The sequence below is a fragment of the Oncorhynchus gorbuscha genome, linkage group LG07 (genome assembly GCF_021184085.1).
Source record: "Oncorhynchus gorbuscha isolate QuinsamMale2020 ecotype Even-year linkage group LG07, OgorEven_v1.0, whole genome shotgun sequence".
Lineage (NCBI taxonomy): Eukaryota > Metazoa > Chordata > Actinopteri > Salmoniformes > Salmonidae > Oncorhynchus > Oncorhynchus gorbuscha.
Window position 1 is genome coordinate 21870026 of NC_060179.1, and position 15513 is coordinate 21885538.

The window sequence follows — 15513 nt, forward strand, 5'->3', positions numbered from 1 at the left end:
CCAAGAAGTCGAGGGACTGGAGGGAGGCATAGGCTGAGATGAACTCTGCCTTGTTGGCCGCAGATCGGCAGTTCCAGAGGCTACCGGAGACCTGGAACTCCACGTGGGTCGTGCGCGCTGGGACCACCAGATTAGGGTGGCAGCGGCCACGCGGTGTGGAGCGTTTGTATGGTATGTGCAGAGAGGAGAGAACAGGGATAGACAGACACATAGTTGACAGGCTACAGAAGAGGCTACGCTAATGCAAGGAGATTGGAATGACAAGTGGACTACACGTCTCGAATGTTCAGAAAGTTAAGCTTACGTAGCAAGAATCTTATTGACTAAAATGATTAAAATGATACAATACTGCTGAAGTAGGCTAGCTGGCAGTGGCTGCGTTGTTGACTTTGTAGGCTAGCTGGCAGTGGCTGCGTTGTTGACACTACACTAATCAAGTCGTTCCGTTGAGTGTAATAGTTTATACAGTGCTGCTATTTTGGGGCTAGCTGGCTAGCTAGCAGTGTTGATTACGTTACGTTGCGTTAAAAGAACGACAATAGCTGGCTAGCTAACCTAGAAAATCGCTCTAGACTACACAATTATCTTTGATACACAGACGGCTATGTAGCTAGCTATGTAGCTAGCTACGATCAAACAAATCAAACCGTTGTGCTGTAAAGAAATGAAATGAAAAATGTGATACTACCTGTGGAGCGAAGCGGAATGCGACCGGGTTGTTGAGTGCGGAAGTTCTATTCAGTAGACGTTGGCTAGCTGTTGGCTAGCTAGCAGAGTCTCCTACGTTAAGGACGACAAATAGCTGGCTAGCTAACCTCGGTAAATTAAGATAATCACTCTAAGACTACACGCTCTAAACTACACAATTATCTTGGATACGTAGACAGCAAAGACAACTATGTAGCTAGCTAACACTACACTAATCAAGTCGTTCAGTTGAGTGTAATAGTTTCTACAGTGCTGCTATTCGGTAGACGGTGGACGTTTGCTAGCTGGCTAGCTGCTGGGCAGATAGCAGTGTAGACTATGTTAGGACGACGAAATACGAAGTTGCAATAGAAGTGCTGACTGTTTCACTTTGTTGTCCTCTTTCTTTTCCTTTTTCTTCTGTCCTTCTTTTGTCCTTATTTAGTCTTCCTTTCTTCTGTTAACTAGATATTTTTTGTTGTTATTCTTTGTAAGCTAGCTAGCTTCTTACAGGAGAGTCCCTAGCAACTGCTTAGCAACAAGTAAACAATTCTGATAGCAATTCAACTAGCTAAGATAACTGTACAATTTTATGAAAAATAGTTAATTTTTCAAAAGCCCGTCTTTTTTGGTTTGTTCCTGGTTTTGTCTTCTATTGAGTCTTGCAGTTTTCTCTTGATTTTTTCGATGTACTTCACTCTAAAAAAACATTTAAATCTCAATATATACAGGAGCTCATTTTTCAGCAGCTGCTCAATTTAGAACTCCGGAACACAGATATCATACAGATATCTAATTTACATAAGTATTAACACCACTTTTTAGAAGCACCTTTGGCAACGATTACAACTGTGAGTCTTTCTTGGTTTGTCTCTAAGAGATTTCCACACCTGGATTGTGCAACATTTGCCCACTATTCAAGCAAACTGGTTGTTGATCATTGCTAGACAACCATTTTCAGGTCTTTCCATAGATTGTCAAGTAGATTTAAGTCAAAAGAGTAACTCGGCATCCCAGGGACATTCACTTTCTTCTTGGTAAGCAACACCAGTGTAGATTTGTATTTGTGTTTTAGGTTATTTTCCTGCTGAAAGGTGAATTCATCTCCTAGTGTCTGGTGGAAAGCAAACTGAACCAGGTTTTCCTCTAGGATTTTGCCTGTGCTTAGCTGTCACGTTCTGACCTTAGTTATTTTGTTTTGTCTTTGTTTTAGTATGGTCAGGGCGTGAATTGGGGTGGGCAGTCTATGTTTGTTTTTCTATGTTGTATTTTGCGTTTGGCCTGGTATGGGTCTCAATCAGAGGCAGGTGTCGTTAGTTGTCTCCGATTTAGAATCATACTTAGGTAGCCTTTTCCCACCAGTGTTTCGTGGGTGATTGTTTTCTGTGTCTGTGTGTTCCACACGGAACTGTTTCGGTTTTTGTTTTGGTCTTTCACTTTGTTATTTTGTATTTGTATAGTGTTCCGTTTGTATTATTAAAATGGACACATACCACGCTGCAAATTGGTCCGACTTCTCTTACTCCTCATCAGAGGAAGACGAATCCCGTTACATTAGCTCCATTCCATTTTTATCCTGAAAAACTCCCCAGTCCTTAATCATTACAAGCATACCCATAACATGATGCAGCCACCACTATGTTTGAAAATATGGAGATTGGTAGTCTGTAATGTTTTGTATTGAATTTGTATTCAGGGCAAAGGTTAATTGCTTTGCCACATTTCTTGCAGTATTATTTTAGTGCTTTTTTTTGCAAACAGGATGCATGTTTTGTAATATTTTTATTCTGTACATGCATCCTTCCTTTCACTCTGTCAATTAGGTTAATACAGTTTTCTCCTATCACAGCCATTAAACTCTGTAAATGTTTTAAAGTCACCATTCAATGTCTGCTATTTTGTATAAATTTTTTACATCTACCAACAGGTGCCCTTCTTTGTGAGGCATTGGAAAACCTCAATGGTTTTTGTGGTTGAATCTGTGTTTCATATTCACTGCTCGACTGAGGGACGTTACAGATAATTATGTGACTTGTTAAGCACATTTTTACTCCTGAACTTATTTAGGTCTGACATAATAAAGGGGTTAAATACTTATTGGCTCAAAAAATTTCAGCTCTTAATTTTTTATTCATTTGTCATTAATTTTGAAAAACATAATTCCATGTGGAAAAAGTCAAGGGGTGCGAATACTTTCTGAATGCACTGTATGGGCGTCACTCTCTCTGCCATGGTCTTGGCCAGCAGAACAAGGCTACAACAAGAACCAAAGGGCCCAAATTGGACATGTGTTCACAGTTCCCCAACTAGCCAACAGCCGAATGAAGTGACTACAAAAATACGACCTTTTCTTCACGGCTGCCGAGAGAAACCCAACATTCTTATTCTGATGGAGGGAAAAAGAACATCAGGCATTTGTCATAACTTTAATTTGGAGAACCGCTTGGTGGAGACCAATATTTTTTACAATAAGGGGCTCTTAAATTGAATCAAGTGATCAAGTTCAAACAGTTCCAAGGACTGAACTTAATGCCATAAAATGGTTACAAAAAGATTACATGCTTTTCACATTTACTGCATTAATAATTGGGTATATCAATGCAATGTTTAGCTGGTGCAACACTACTTAATTATCCACTACCCGAAAGAATCCTTTAGACTGATGATACTCAACTTTAATAAAAACCACATGGTCAACTAAATCTAGATATCTAGAGTCTTGTACAGCAATATACATTTAGAATGACCCATTTATACGGTAACCACTGTTGAAATGACCCATTTTATACGGTAACCACTGTTGAAATGACCCATTTTATACGGTAACCATTGTTGGAATGACCCATTTTATACGGGTAGCCATTGTTGGAATGACCCATTTTATACGGTAACCATTGTTGGAATGACCCATTTTATACGGTAACCATTGTTGGAATGACCCATTTTATACGGTAACCATTGTTGGAATGACCCATTTTATACGGTAACCATTGTTGGAATGACCCATTTTATAAGGTAACCATTGTTGGAATGGCCCCTCCATCACCCACAAAACATAATGAACAAAGACAAATTCACATCCGCATTGAGGAATATGACAAACCCCCCAATTTCCTGTTCGGCTTCCGAACGCAATCTCTTTGGCTGCCGAGGCCCAACCCGAGGCCCATTTCAGGAGAGTTGCTGTGTTTCTCATCAACTGACCTTAACCTATCCCACCCTCTCTTTCGCTTCTCACTTGTACAACAGCTATCTCGTCTCCGAGGCATTTCATCTTGGCCTACATCTGTGTTGTGGCCGGTGTTCTGCCAGATGAACAGGCTCCACCAGTGTGTGTGTGTTGCCAGAACAACAGAGTGGCTCCAGAGGGAAAGAAGCTTTCCAACACGCTCAGGGAGGCTGATCAAACACAGCAGTAGTGCCCCTTCACTAGGGAAAGAGAGAGAATCACAGTCCTGGGAAAAATCCCCCCCACAAACACACACATGCACAAACACACACACGCACACGAATGATGGCTGTTTGGTATTCATCCAGACAGTAATGTGCTTCACTTATTACGCTCTCCCGGAGCTGCAGGGTCTAATTTAGTGCACCTGGAAGTGAGCAGCCAACAGCCCCCCTGCTATAAAATAGGAAGACGGATTGCAGCTCTCCATGCTCTGAGAGACCAGCGCACTGGAGACAGTGTGTGTGTGTGTTTTGATGACCAAACATATCCCCAAGATGAGGAAGGGTGGAGTCTTTGGTTGGATTACTGAGGATTAACATGTAATGTTAAGGAGTTAAGAGCTTACACTTTCACTGATTGCCTATGTATGCACAACTTTCTGTTGTGGTAACCAAACTGCCCCAGGAATTCTCTACTCTAGCCCCAGATAAGTTAAGTGTAAGCCCAATTTTACCCCAAAATATCGGAACAGGACAGAGGAAAGACAGCAGAATATTTGTGAGTTTATAAGACAAAGTTGAAGTATTTGTTTCTTCGGGTTCTGTTAGTCTTGTCATTACTCTTCTGTAAGTTCCTGGCCTGTATTGCGCTGTATTACATCAGACATTGATAAGGGTGTTGGAAGTTTAGGGTTCCCATCTAAATCCAAATAGACCAGGGCCCAACGTTTCTCTGTAGAGAGATGATGAGCTCACCTGATCTGGCTCGCAGTTGGCGTTGTGCTGCTGCGACGTGTCTTTCACCTGCTGCTTCTCCTCCAGACTCAGGCACAGCAGCCACGTGACCAGGCCCGCCACGAACATGCCGATGTCTGGGATGAACACACGGATTCCGTTTCCTGCATCGGCACCTCGGACACTGCACACACGGACAGAGAGAAAGAGGGAAAAATGGTAAGCCAATCAGGACAGATGAGGATAAATGCTTTGAGTGTTATTCTGTCATTTTCAGATGCAGTAGCCTGTATTGCCTGTACTGTATTGTTTTATAAGGTTTCCTGTAAGTTGAGTGTCGATATTTGACGCCAGCATTGATAAAATGAAAACTGTACCAATTATGCTTCAATTGTACATTTACAATCTATGTCTTTACCATGAGACGATGGTAAACACAATGTGGTGTGGTTAAGAGCTAGTTTATATATAATGCAAAACATTCCTCTTAATGGCTTTTATAGATCATAACAAAGTAGTGTAATCGTTAAATCGTTTACAGTCTGAATTCCTCTTCTATAAATATATGGGTGCAGTATTTCCTCTTATACCTGACTGGTAACAAAATGAAGGCCAACCACATTCATTCATATTCCAATATTGTTGACAGGAATAGTTTTCTCACACAAAACACGGTGGATTGGCTATTGAAGTAAATCAGAGGCTCAATGAGGAAATCAAAAATGTAAAGGTAAACTAAGTAGGTATAAGGAAATGGCTATATAACGTCAAAGTACAGCCGGTCTATACATTGTGTACTATACATTGTGTACTATACATTGTCCTATACATTGTCCTCTACATCGTATCTATACATTTTGTCCTATACATTGTGTTCTATACACAGTGTTTTACAGGCCTTTCTCAACCCACACCAATAAAAGCATGGCCTGTATTACATTTTTAACAAATGTCATAAAACATGTGCATTCAAACTTCCAAAACCCCCTTCGAGCTAAAATAACGCCTGAGATGAAATGAAGTTTTTACGGGTGCCCTTTGCTCAGTAGTGCACTGCACTAGCCTGTTAAAATACACTGAAAACATTTTGTTCCACAGAAAAGGCGTGAGTTATTCCCACTGTCCACCCTGTTACAGCGCTGGTCCGGCTGGTTCTTATTGCCCATGCTCTGGAACTGTATGCTGTGCTGTGTCCGTTACAGTGGGCCCAACTCTGGTCCTCCTCTATTGGCCCAAAAAACATCTAGAGTGAAATGAAACCATCCAATCTTTCCCATGGCCTTCTTTCAATGGCACCGCCCCAACCCCAATTTCAATTGAAAAGTGTAACTTCTCAATTTTTCTATTTGCTCAGGTTCAAAGCAGTGAGTAGCAACACTAGGCAGATGTGAGAGAGAGGAGAAAAGTTTTTTTTTAAACAGCTGAAGTGACATTTTCAGAGAAACCTTTTGAGCTACATTTTCTGTTAGTGAATTTGGAGTGTGGGCGCACAGTGCTGGCTTCTGGCTGGTAGGGAGCTTTTCATAAGAGGCCGATGTGGGAGCACACAACACAGTACACCCTCTATGAACCAAAGACAGCTCAGGAGGCTGGTATTTCTGGTGAGTCATAGTGCAATGCACTCTGGGAGACTGTGTGATCGGGGTGGGACCTAGACATGGCCAGGACCTAGACATGGCCAGAGGCAGGGCCAGGGACACCGTGGGAGAGCACAATGAGCTTCACATTAGTGATGATGCTCCGAAAAAGAGCCAGGTCAAAAAAGAAAAAAACAAATCTACATATTAGTGTGTAAACAGTCAGTTAGTTTGGAAGGGATGACCGAGTCTAAAGGTAGAAAGACTGATAGTGAATTGGATTCCGTTATCAGTTTGAAGGCGTCAAGGAAGGCACTTTTAAAAAGCAGGTAGCCATTGCACAGGAACCTCTCCCCAAGAGGCCAATGGCAGTTGGGCCCCTGTGATGGCATGAGAAGAAATGGCTGTATAATCTCAGGATATTCAAGATATACTGCCACGAGCAGCAGATATCTCCGTAGACAGGATTTCTGACACAGTATAGCAGTAGATGGATATCCGAGTTTTCGCATGCTTGTTTTGCTTTGTTGTTGTGTTGCATAAAACTTTAAACAAATGTTTGGATTCTCATGGTGCTCGCTCCGCATGAACCCCTACTGTCAAAGGCAAGCGGCCAGGGGAGGGCACAAACGCTTTGAACCGAGCGATATATGCCTTCGTAAAACATTCATAAGCTGCAGACGGCGCTAGTTAACACACTAGATAAAAACACATGAAAAAAACGGGGGCCCAAACAGCAGAGTCAACAAAAGCTCTTTGTAATGAAGCCTCTCTGTGTCTAAACGGTTTGCTTCTCTCTCGCCGTTTTAAAGCATCTTTCATCTCAGTCTTGCTCATAAAGACAGAGCTGTGGAGTTGAGAGCTGGCAACAGAAACCCTTGCACATGGCATTGATTTGGGACCGAAGATAATAACGGGTGTGATAAATAACCACCTTTAACCATCTCTACTCCAGGAAGCGGCATTAAAGGGTAGGCCATCAAAGTGGCTTGATGAACTGTACAGATTTAGCCTGTCAGTCTCATCTCTGGAAAGATATCCTGTCTTCATAGACAAAGAAAAAAACATAGAAATGTAACTGGTTGATGGATACAGTGACAGGCTGCTACTGAGAGTGAACAGAGCTGTCTGTTGACTGGCAGTTCAATTCGGAAGCCATAACAAAATGTTGCACTAGCTAGCGAGCTAACTCGATTAAGGTATTATGAGAGACTAACTGGCCCTGGACTTGAGGCCTTGAAGACACATTGGCACGTCTATCAATGGGGCATAGGAGTAGACTATGGGCCCCTGGCTCTCCAGGGTGCCCGGCAGGGCTCTAACACACCAAGGTGCCAGGGAGGCAATAGACAGCTCAGAATACGGCCAAGACGAGGTTCCACTATTGTACCTTTTGTTTGCTCTACACCACCCAGTATCACCCAGTATCACCCAGTATTCAGTCAATGCATGTTCCATCAACTGTACGTTAAGAGATGTTGGATGTAATGAGGATTTGTGGGATACATTTTTCATCCATTATCCTGTGTGTGTGTTTGAATGCACATCTTAACCACAGAGGAGATTACTTTCCCATTAACCCTAATTAAAACATTCCGCACGGGCATGCCAGCACGTCACTCAACATGCCAAATGTATTTAATTCGCAAATCCACAAAAACATGATCTGCTTTCTCCCCTCTTTCAATCACAGTCAACTACAACTCAATCATTCAACAACTTGCATTGGGACATGGAACATGTTAACAAATGCACTGTGAAAACTCATTAAATACAATTTCCCAAAGAGAAATCTCATTAATTCATTGATTTCGGTACCAGAACACCCCATGAGAGTGATAATATGGAGTCCATGACCCAATAATGACAGACCACTAAGATCATTGACTGGAGGACATCTGATAGAATAGCTTTGAAATTCCTGACTGAACGTATCTCAACGACCTAGCGGGATATCTGGTTGTCCCATAATCCAATCAGATCTCTCGTGCAAGTTCCTAATGAATTATCGCGGGTTTCCACTATTGTTGCGTCCAGGTCCATCAAATTGAATCAACTTGTATTTGTCACATGCGCCGAATACAACAGGTTACAACCACCACAGTGAAATGCTTACTTACAAGCTCTTTCCCAACGATGCAGAGTTCAAGAAGAAGAAAAATATGTAAACACATGAGAAATAAAACATATAAGAATGAAGGAGTACCAATACCATATCAATTTGCAGGAATATGTGGTAATCTACATACAATACACCATAATGACAAAGCAAAACTCTTTTCTTTTTTTTAGCTAAATTCTTACAAATAAAAAACTGATATCACATTTACATAAGTATTCAGACTCTTTACTTTGTTGAAGCACCTATGGCAGCAATTACAGCCTTGAGTCTTGGGTACGAAGCTACAAGCTTGGCACACCTGTATTTGGGGAGTTTCTCCCATTCTTCTCTGCAGATCCATCAAGCTCTATCAGGTTGGATGGGGAGCGTCGCTGCACAGCTATTTTCAGGTCTCTTCACAGATGTTCGATCGGGTTCAAGTCCAGGCTCTGGTTGGGCCATTCAAGGACATTCAGAGACTTGTCCCGAAGTCACTCCTGCGTTGTCTTGGCTGTCAGGATGCACCTGAGCTCAATTTCGAGTTTCATAGCAAAGGGTCTGAATACTAATGTAAATAAGGTATTTCTGCTTTTTATTTTATATAAATTTGCAAACATTTCTAAAAACCTGCTTTCACTTTGTCATTATGGGGTTTTGTGAGGAGATTGATGAGGGGAAAAATGATTTAATCCATTTTAGAAGATGGCTGTAAAGTAGCAAAATGTGGATTAGCTGTTCAGTGGTCCAATTGCTTGGAGATAGAAGCTGTCTCAGATCTTGTTGGTACGAGACCTGATGCTCTGGTACCGCTTGGGTGGATGGAGTCCTTGGTAAGTTTCTGGGCTTTCCGTAGACACATCAGAGCTGGGAGAGCATGTCGTTCATCAAAGGAAATGGAGGAAATGTGAACACAGATCATATTGAACAATTATGTGGATAAGTCGGTAGCCCAGGAGTTATGTGGCTGGGGTGGATTTAAGTATGGAGAAAAACAACCCAGGTTTAAGTGCTTTGATACCTATACTTTGAAAGGATTGTCTGTAAGCCACGGATTTGTGCATGATCAGCATACGATTCTGATCCAAGCCTTTAGCCACACGGCTTCAGTAGACTGTTTAACATGAATACCATAATCATCAGCTCGTATCTCTCAACAAATCCAAATGTCCTGAATATCATGGGGACCTTACACGCACACAAAATGTGCTTTTGTTTATGGAAGCCAAACATAAATAGATAGCATTTCTGGAGATGGTTAATTGACATAAGCAAAGATGTATTTACGAGTGTCAGGGGGCAAGGGGCTCTCTTTATTTTGAGTTTCTGGAGCAGACCATCTCCTGCCACATGTAAACACAGGCAGGCAGGCAGGCAGGCAGGCAGGCAGGCAGGCAGGCAGGCAGGCAGGCAGGCAGGCAGGCAGGCAGGCAGGCAGGCAGGCAGGCAGGCAGGCAGGCAGGCAGACAGACAGACAGACAGACAGACAGACAGACAGACAGACAGACAGACAGACAGACAGACAGACAGACAGACAGACAGACAGACAGACAGACAGACAGACAGACAGACAGACAGACAGACAGACAGACAGACAGACAGACAGACAGACAGACAGACAGACAGACAGACATGCCAACTCCAGCTCCCAAATGGCAAGAATAAACTGTTCCTGTGCCCTTGAAACTGTGATTCCTTCAAACAAAAAAAATCTGCCAACTGTCATTTAGAAAACCCCACTTTAACATACAGTAATATCCATGTCAGGCTGAACGACACACAACTAGAATGGTTCAAACGTAATTAAATTCATCATCAAGCTTCGAGGTGAACGGTAATAACAAGAGAGGGTTAATGGTAAACGGTTGTGCCTCCATCCTCTCATATAGCATATAAAAACCTGAAAGCCGATGCCCTGGTCGACTGTTCCTGTTCATAGGGAAACCACAGCTAACGGGATGATTAGGAAGCCGACACACAGACAGACTGCAATTGTCGACTTAGGGCCTTGAGGCCTCAGGAAGGTTGAAGGAAGGTTGTGGGAAGGATGAGCTGTTTGCAAAGTGACACACATAATGGCAGAAATACAGTGCCTTGCGAAAGTATTCGGCCCCCTTGAACTTTGCGACCTTTTGCCACATTTCAGGCTTCAAACATAAAGATATAAAACTGTTTTTTTTGTGAAGAATCAACAACAAGTGGGACACAATCATGAAGTGGAACGACATTTATTGGATATTTCAAACTTTTTTAACAAATCCAAAATTATTCAGCCCCTTTATTTTCAGTGCAGCAAACTCTCTCCAGAAGTTCAGTGAGGATCTCTGAATGATCCAATGTTGACCTAAATGACTAATGATGATAAATACAATCCACCTGTGTGTAATCAAGTCTCCGTATAAATGCACCTGCACTGTGATAGTCTCAGAGGTCCGTTAAAAGCGCAGAGAGCATCATGAAGAACAAGGAACACATCAGGCAGGTCCGAGATACTGTTGTGAAGAAGTTTAAAGCCGGATTTGGATACAAATAGATTTCCCAAGCTTTAAACATCCCAAGGAGCATTGTGCAAGCGATAATATTGAAATGGAAGGAGTATCAGACCACTGCAAATCTACCAAGACCTGGCCGTCCCTCTAAACTTTCAGCTCATACAAGGAGAAGACTGATCAGAGATGCAGCCAAGAGGCCCATGATCACACTGGATGAACTGCAGAGATCTACAGCTGAGGTGGGAGACTCTGTCCATAGGACAACAATCAGTCGTATATTGCACAAATCTGGCCTTTATAGAAGAGTGGCAAGAAGAAAGCCATTTCTTAAAGATATCCATAAAAAGTGTCATTTAAAGTTTGCCACAAGCCACCTGGGAGACACACCAAACATGTGGAAGAAGGTGCTCTGGTCAGATGAAACCAAAATTGAACTTTTTGGCAACAATGCAAAACGTTATGTTTGGCGTAAAAGCATCACCCTGAACACACCATCCCCACTGTCAAACATGGTGGTGGCAGCATCATGGTTTGGGCCTGCTTTTCTTCAGCAGGGACAGGGAAGATGGTTAAAATTGATGGGAAGATGGATGGAGCCAAATACAGGACCATTCTGGAAGAAAACCTGATGGAGTCTGCAAAAGACCTGAGACTGGGACGGAGATTTGTCTTCCAACAAGACAATGATCCAAAACATAAAGCAAAATCTACAATGGAATGGTTCAAAAATAAACATATCCAGGTGTTAGATTGGCCAAGTCAAAGTACAGACCTGAATCCAATCATGAATCTGTAGAAAGAACTGAAAACTGCTGTTCACAAATGCTCTCCATCCAATCTCACTGAGCTCGAGCTGTTTTGCAAGGAGGAATGGGAAAACATTTCAGACTCTCGATGTGCAAAACTGATAGAGACATACCCCAAGTGACTTATAGCTGTAATCGCAGCAAAAGGTGGCGCTACAAAGTATTAACTTAAGGGGGCTGAATAATTTTGCACGCCCAATTTTTCAGTTTTTGATTTGTTAAAAAAGTTTGAAATATCCAATAAATGTTGTTCCACTTCATGATTGTGTCCCACTTGTTGTTGATTCTTCACAAAAAAATACAGTTTTATATCTTTATGTTTGAAGCCTGAAATGTGGCAAATGGTCGCAAAGTTCAAGGGGGCCGAATACTTTCGCAAGGCACTGTAGGTCTTCACCAGAAGCCAGCATGGTTAGGTAACTGTTATATGGCATCCAGTTATAAAACACACACTAAAAAAGGGTCCCATCCAGTCGAGGAGGTGATACATAGGAAGGACAATGTTTTCTACTACTGTCTGAGACGCTACATATTTCAGAGAAAGTATTCCAATATCGATGAACATTGCTGCTAAAACTGTGAAATGTCACTCTGGCAGCACAAAGAATGTGCAGAGGGTCACAACACTGGTCACACCATTGGCCGACACAGGAGACTAATGATGGAACTCAACCAATCATGCCCAGCATATTAAAAGAAGACTGTAGCACAAGGGGTTAAGGAGGTCTGGATCTGTTTACTAGAACTACTTCCTCACAAAATGGAGGACAGGTCGTGAGTTTGATTAATTTAGCCCCGCTGTTTGCTCTGAGTCATCGAGCAGAGGGGAAGGAGGGAGAAAAAGCCACAATTCACAGGAAGCAACCAGAGGCACAGACGACCAAATAACACAGTACGACCCGTTTTTCTTTTTATACCTCTGTCCGTCGCTTGTACAAGCACTTTTTGGTGTAAGCCTTGAGGAACATGTTTAGCTTATTCATTCTCGAATACAAACAATATATAGTTGTTGACTACTGAAGAAGGGAAAGTTAAAGTTGTGAATGCAACAGGTGACACGTGGTTGTAACAGGTGGTTCATACTCAATTACAACAGGTGCTCCTACCGATCTGTTCTTGGCAAAATCTTCATCCCCGCCGACAATATCCTGCTTATCTGGTTGTCTGGTACTGTATCTCTCAGGACATTCAACACTTCCTCCTCACTTCATCTTTAATCCCCTGTAAATCCCTTTAACCGGCTTGTTTCAAGTCGGCCAATATGCTCTGGGCCGTCGCTAGACAGCAATTACGCCTTAATTGTTTGTACAGTAAACAGAGGACGTTTGGCGCATCGCCACCGGCAGCCCTCAGAGTACAGCGTGGTCCTGGCGAGGTCCGGGCAAGGCTGGCAGCGTCCACAGAGTACCACAGACCGTCGGGCACACTGTCGGGCCAAGAGAAACAGGGCAGCACAGTGGCACGATTCAGGCCTCACATATCACTGGTTTATATTCCAGGCCAGCACCTGGCCGGCTGGCAATATCCAGCCCAACATTATTAAAGACCTGGAGTTTAACAACTGATTTGAGAATTATACATTAGAGGGTGGAAAATGTTCCTTGACCCCATGTTTAACAGAAATACATGTGTAATTAATAGATTAGGGTATTTGTGGAGCAGTAGATTATACTCAAGAGATGTATATGGTAAATAGATGGTGGCAGCACTGAGTAGACTTCATTGAGGAACAAGGAACAGTCACAGCTCTGAAATAGTTCACCTGCTCCAGCCCAGACAGCTCTTGGAAATCTGACTAGATTTATCCATCTCAGCTACTGTACGCTAGTTTGGGTGTGTGAACATGACTCTTTTTCCCCAAATAACAACAACATAGTATAGAAATGTCACAGTTCAAAGCACCATCATGCAGTATGTAAACTGTTGGATTGTGTAGTAGTCAGAGGAACAGAAAGCAGACACTGGATTTCTTGAGTGCGCTGGGTTTCACCACGTTTCACAGACTAAACAGTAGTCGTTACAAAATCAAACCACATCTGGAGATATTCCCTGATTCTATCAGGGAATAGGATTCTAGAAATGTTGCACAATACTCAGCTGCCCTCGGAACAATAGTGAGGGGATGTCGATATGATAGAGAGGAAATCTTGTTTCATTGTAGACAATGAAACAAGAGTAAATAACATAAGATACAAAAGCCCGGTTTGACTTAACACGCACAAACATCAGATTGTGAACATGATCCTAAGCTTATCTCCATGTGAAAGGAAACTAAATGGACTTTTACCTCAATGCACCAACCACTACAAAACATGGTTATGGGTATTATGGGTAGAAGGCTCCCAAAGAGGAATAGAGAAGGACATAAGTGCTGCCCTGAAGCGACGATGGAGATCACATGACGGAGGTCACTTGCTTAATACATACAGTGCCTTCAGAAAGTATTCACACCCCTTGACTTATTCCACATTTTTTTTGTGTTACAGCCTGAATTCAAAATGGATTTAAAAAAATGTTTTTTACACATCTACACACAATACCCCGTAGTGAAAACGTGTTTTTCAAATTGTTTGCAAATATATTGAAAATGAAATACAGAAATACAATGTGCATCAGTATTCACAACCCTTTCCTATGACACTCGAAGTTGAGCGCAAGTGCATCCAATTTCCTTTTGATCATCCTTGAGAAGTCACTACAACTTGATTAGAGTCCATCTGTATCCAATTCAACTGTTTGGACATGATTTAGAAAGAAACACGCATGTCTATATAAGGTCCCACAGTTGACAGTGCATCAGAGCATAAACTATATCATGAAGTCCAAGGAACTGTCTGTAAATCTCAGAGATTGCGATGAGGTATATATCTGGGGAAGGGTTTCAAACACTTTCCAAGAGCACGGTGGTCTCCATCACTGGGAAATAAAAACAATATGGAACTACCCAGACTTCTTAGAGCTAGCTGTCCAACCAAACTGAGCCACTGGGCAAGAAGGTCCTTGGTCAGAGAGGTGACCAAGTACCCAATGACCACCCTGACAGAACTACAGAGTTCCTTGGCTGAGATGGGAGAACCTATAGCACTTCACCAATCTGGGCTTTATGGGAGAGTTGCCAGGCGGAAGCAACTCCTGAGAAAAAGGGCACATGAGAGCACACCTGGAGTTTGCAAAAGGGCACATCAAAGACTCAGAGCATAAGACAAAATATTCTGTGATCTGATGAGACAGAAATATAACTCTTTGGCCTGAATGCAAAGCGTTATATCTGGAGAAAACCAGGCACAGCTCATCATCCATCAAACACCATCCCTACCGTGAAGCATTGTGCTGACAGCATCATGCTATGGGGAAGTATTTTCAGCAGATAGAGGGAACAATGAATGAAGTCAAATACAGGCAAATTCTTACTGACAACCTGGTTCAGAGTGCAAACAACCTTAGACTGTGGCGAAGATTTACGTTCCAACAGGACAATGACCCCAAGCATACAGCCAAAGCAATGCTGGAGTGGCTTCAGACTTGAATCCCATTGAAAATCTGTGAAAAGATTGCTGTTCACCGCCGCTCCCCGTCTAACTTAACAGAGCTTGAGAAAATCTGGAAGGAAGAATGGGAGAAAATCCACAAATACAGATGTGCAAAGCTGGTACAGACATACCCAAAAGGACTCAAAGCTGTAATCGCCGCCAAGCGTGATTCTACAAAGTATTGACTCAGGTGTGTGA

At 42.4% G+C, this 15513-nt stretch overlaps 1 protein-coding gene across 1 annotated transcript in view; it reads right to left on the reverse strand.

The window, feature by feature from the left end:
- LOC124039626 (piezo-type mechanosensitive ion channel component 2-like) overlaps nucleotides 1-15513 on the reverse strand; it is a 167699-nt gene that overhangs the window by 80532 nt on the left and 71654 nt on the right. The window contains exon 5 of the mRNA XM_046355800.1: nucleotides 4889-4996. Coding sequence (XP_046211756.1) covers nucleotides 4889-4996 — 108 coding nt within the window. The remainder of the gene's footprint in view (nucleotides 1-4888; nucleotides 4997-15513) is intronic.